This window comes from Sturnus vulgaris, unplaced genomic scaffold (genome assembly GCF_052056855.1).
Source record: "Sturnus vulgaris isolate bStuVul1 unplaced genomic scaffold, bStuVul1.hap1 Scaffold_84, whole genome shotgun sequence".
In the NCBI taxonomy this organism is placed as follows: domain Eukaryota; kingdom Metazoa; phylum Chordata; class Aves; order Passeriformes; family Sturnidae; genus Sturnus; species Sturnus vulgaris.
Window position 1 is genome coordinate 836,876 of NW_028276728.1, and position 4,358 is coordinate 841,233.

General features: G+C 55.2%; 1 protein-coding gene across 1 annotated transcript; it reads right to left on the minus strand.

Moving 5' to 3' along the window:
- Positions 1 to 3,240: 3,240 nt before the first annotated feature.
- Positions 3,241 to 4,124, minus strand: LOC148217423 (olfactory receptor 14J1-like). The gene has a single exon (XM_088158619.1). The coding sequence runs from the start codon at positions 4,122 to 4,124 to the stop codon at positions 3,360 to 3,362; it is 765 nt and encodes a 254-aa protein (XP_088014745.1). The 3' UTR covers positions 3,241 to 3,359.
- Positions 4,125 to 4,358: the final 234 nt, after the last annotated feature.

The following is a 4,358-nucleotide window of genomic DNA, read 5'->3' on the forward strand; positions in this document are numbered from 1 at the left end:
CCCACCGTAGAGTGGTGTATGTGTCCCTTCGCCATCCCAGAGCAACAGCATCAGATCCTGCAGCTCATGGGCCACGGCCACAAAGGGGCCTCAGATGCAGGGGCTGCCCAGGGGGCTCGCGGGAGCCCATGGGCGCTTGCGAGGGGTCGCCCGAGGCCTGGATGACCCAGGAGCCACAGGGGTTCCTGGGTTCCTCCTTGAGCCTCTGGGCTGGACCATGGGGCACTTGCTCCTCTTTGGTCTCCTTGTCTGCCACCACCATGGTTGCCAGTGGCCAATGGCCCAGCAGACAGCCGCAGTGGCCAGCAGCAGGAGAAACGCAGTCATCGGCACGTTGCCATCACCCATGGCTCTGGCACGTCCCATCACGACTGCACTGGCAGCTGCGACTGCTGGCCTGTCTTATATAGCGCCAGCGTGGCGATGTCACAGTGCTGTGGCCAGCACATCACAGCCCTGCCTCACGCCAGCGCTCAGCCCCTTTGTGCCATCACAGCCCCACCCGCTGCAGGGATCCACAGAGCGGCTCATGGCTGAAGATGCACGTGGCCAGAGAAAGCCTGGAAGTGAGAAGCCTGGAAGTAAGAACGGGAGCTCAGCCCGTTGCGATGAATCGCTCCCTGGAGCCCGTGGCATGTGAGGAGGAGTGCTGGTGCCAGCAGTGTCCAGCCCACTGCTCCCAGGATGCTGCAGCATTCCCAACTGGAAACACCCACCACTCTGTGCCCAAGCAGATCCTCCAGAGACAAAAGGAGTTGAAGTTCCTCTGTTTCTGGGGAGCTCTCCTGAACCGGCTGTCAAAGGCAGGAAGAGATTTTTGTTAGCAGCTCACTGACATCTGCAGTGCCTCTGCTCTAAATAAATCAGGATTTGCCAAGGAGCGTTCATGGTGCTCCCACTGCTCTGGTTTTGACTGCCATACAGTTTCTTTCTTCTCATTAGCTGGCACGTGTTGCGTTTGCAAGGGAATGCTGTGGATCAAACACAGCGGGTGGTTTGCTTTCTGCTGAGCAGGGCTTGCCATCTTCAAGGACTTTGCAGTGTCCCTTGGTACGATGCAATGTTTTCCACTGGGAAGGCGATGCCTAGGAGAGGCTGCTGGGAACAGAGGCTGGACAGTGTTAAGGGAATCAAGGAGGTGTTTATTAAAAGGTCTTTGAAGGTTACACCTTGGGCAGTGTAAGAGCCCGGCCGTGGCTCTACCCAGGATGGACGCAAGGTGGAGGAGCGGCCACAGGTATTCACACTTTTCTAAGTTTAGGTCCATTTCCATTCTTGGGGTTCATTGTCCGATGACAGCTTCAGGTCATGAAGTTCCTTCCTCCCAGATTGCTTTCTTCAGTTCGCTGTTGTTTACACTCTTGGGCCTGAAGCTGCAGTGGTGTCCTTGGTTCTCAGGCTGGAAAAGGATTGTTTTGTCTGACTAAACTGTGAAGAGAACTTGATATGAAATTCAGAGTTACACACGAAGGCAGTACAGAACTTGCAAAATACAAAAGCTAAAACTTAAGGCATCAAAGGGTGGGATGAGTGTTGAAGACAGAGGCAAAAAAGGCATGAAACATCTGTACTGTGTCTCTGTCCTTGTTTGAGAAGTGACTATCTACATCCTGGAAGGGGACGATGTCATTCCTACAATGTTTTTTCCCATTAATGTGTTATAAAACACTCGTTATTGTGCCCCCCCCCCCCCGTTTTTATTTCTAGCCACCTGCATCTCCATTTGAGCTTTTACCACACCAGATTTCTTCCTACAGTGACAAGAGGCATCTGTGTATTCTTCTCCTGGCCTGGATTCCACGGGGCACACTCCTTCCTTTTCCATGCTCTTTCCCAGAGAAGTTGTCTGTTCAGGCAAGGCAGCCTTCTGCCTCACCTGCTTGGCTTCCATCATCTGGAAATCGCCAAGAGGGAGCCATCAGCCTTGCACTCAGAGCCCCCTCTCAAGGAACCCACGAGTCAGGTGGCTTGGGCCACCACGGGCCATGTTGCTCTCACCTGCTTCCTGCTGCACACCAGGCAGCGGCCACGCCTGGCAGCCATCGCGCCGGCAAGTAGCACAGCTGGGGCAGGGCAATGCACAGAGGTGGCTGCAGGAGCCACAGTGCTGCAGAGCAGGGTGGCACCATGGCTGTCCCAAGTGTCATGGGCTGCACTCTGCTACTGAGAGCAGCCGAGGCTACAGCCCGAGTTCACACCCTGCTCACAGCCCCAGGGGTGTCCAGGGACACGAGTCCTTCCCTGGCACACACACACACACACACACAGAGAGTTCATTGCAGCACGGGCAGGGGCTCCCTGGGCTCTGCTGCCACTGCCAGAGCCTGGCACGGAACTCAGCCCTGCGGGTGTCACCATGCCCTGCCCGAGGTGCCCCACGGCCGGAGGGATGGACACGGGGAGCTCTGGGCACAGGAGCTCATCCCAGCCCTGCATCCAGGGGTTCCCAGGGGATGTTACTCTCTGGGAACTCCAGAACAGCTGAAGGTCTTTGTGCTCACTGGGTTCATGTCCCCTCACACATACACAGGATGTTCAGGGCTGTGGAATGTCCCTGCACTGCAAACACAGACTCCTGACCCGGTCACTTGATGTCCCTCCAGAGAGGGAAGAACAACCTCTGTGCCCTGGGGTGAGAGGCCACTGCTGGGAGCGGCGCTGGCTTTACCAGGGCACTGCTGGGACAGCCCCACCCTGAACACTGCCACACTTGTGCTGGTCACTGCTGCTCTCCTCTCCAGGCTGCTGTGTTGGGAACATCCATGAGAGCAAACTGGGAAGGCGATTGAAGCTTTCAGGCCCTGCACTGGGGAGATGCCCTTGCATGATGGAAATGCTGTTGCAGAGCCCAGCTCTGTCCCTGCAGTGCCCACGGCCTGTCCCTGCCTGCAGTCCCTGGACAGTCACACAGCAGGACTGGGGCTGAGGTGAGAGAGCCCTGAGGCCTTAAACCAGCCCAGGGGCTCTGAAGGGGAGTGTGGAAGAGAAGGATGGGGAGGTTATGGAGCAGAAGCCCTGGGGCTGCCAGGCAGTGAGGAGCACTGGGGTTTTCTTTTCACCCCAGCTCTGCCCAGAGGTACCGACCCTGCAGCTCCAGAGAAGTCAGAGAGGAAAGATGTCAGGGGAGCATGGCAATACAGAGCTCTTTATTTGGTGTAAGCACATGGGTAGTATAGCTCCTGGCTTATACAGTCTCTGGGTTTGCTGGAAGGGCAAACACTGAATTAAAAATTGTACAGTCAAAGACTTCTGTGCAAACAAATTATCAACAGTGAAACAAATGTGTGAGCAGCAAAAAATACAGGACACAAAGTAAGCATGAATCTAACACAACAAGAGCTATGCAGAAGATGAACAGTTTATTGTTTCTGAGCAGCATTCATGATAATTTTCCTCAGGCCATCCTTGAGCTCCTGGTTCCTCAGGCTGTAGATGAGAGGGTTCAGGGCTGGAGGCACCACTGAGTACAGAACTGACACTGCCAGATCCAGGGATGGGGAGGAGATGGAGGGGGGCTTCAGGTAGGTAAATGTGCCAGTGCTGAGGAACAAGGAGACCACAGCCAGGTGAGGGAGGCAGGTGAAAAAGGCTTTGTGCTGTCCCTGCTCAGAGGGGATCCTCAGCACAGCCGTGAAGATGTGCACATAGGAGAAAACAATGAACACAGAACAGCCAAAATATAGAAAAGCAGTTAGCACAAGAAGCCCAAGTTCCCTGAGATAGGATTTGGAGCAGGAGAGCTTGAGGATGTGTGGGATTTCACAGAAGAACTGGCCCAGGGCATTGCCATGGCACAGGGGCAGGGAAAATGTATTGGCCGTGTGCAGCAGAGCAGTGAGAAAGCCACTGGCCCAGGCAGCTGCTGCCATGTGGGCACAAGCTCTGCTGCCCAGGAGGGTCCCGTAGTGCAGGGGTTTGCAGATGGACACGTAGCGGTCGTAGCACATGATGGTCAGGAGAGAAAACTCTGTGGAAAAGAAAAGGGTAAAGAAAAAGAGCTGTGTAGCACATCCTGCAAAGCTGATGATTCTGGTGTCCCAGAGGGAATTGTGCATGGCTTTGGGGACAGTGGTGCAGATGGAGCCCAGGTCAGTGAGGGCCAGGTTGAGCAGGAAGAAGAACATGGGGGTGTGCAGGTGGTGGCCGCAGGCTACGGCGCTGATGATGAGGCCGTTGGCCAGGAGGGCAGCCAGGGAGATGGCCAGGAAGAGGCAGAAGTGCAGGAGCTGCAGCTGCCGCGTGTCTGCCAATGGCAGCAGGAGGAAGTGGCTGATGGAGCTGCTGTTGGACATTTCTTCACTCTGGGCATGGTGGACTGTTGAAAGAAAACATTAACAATCCAGGATAGATTTCCTTGT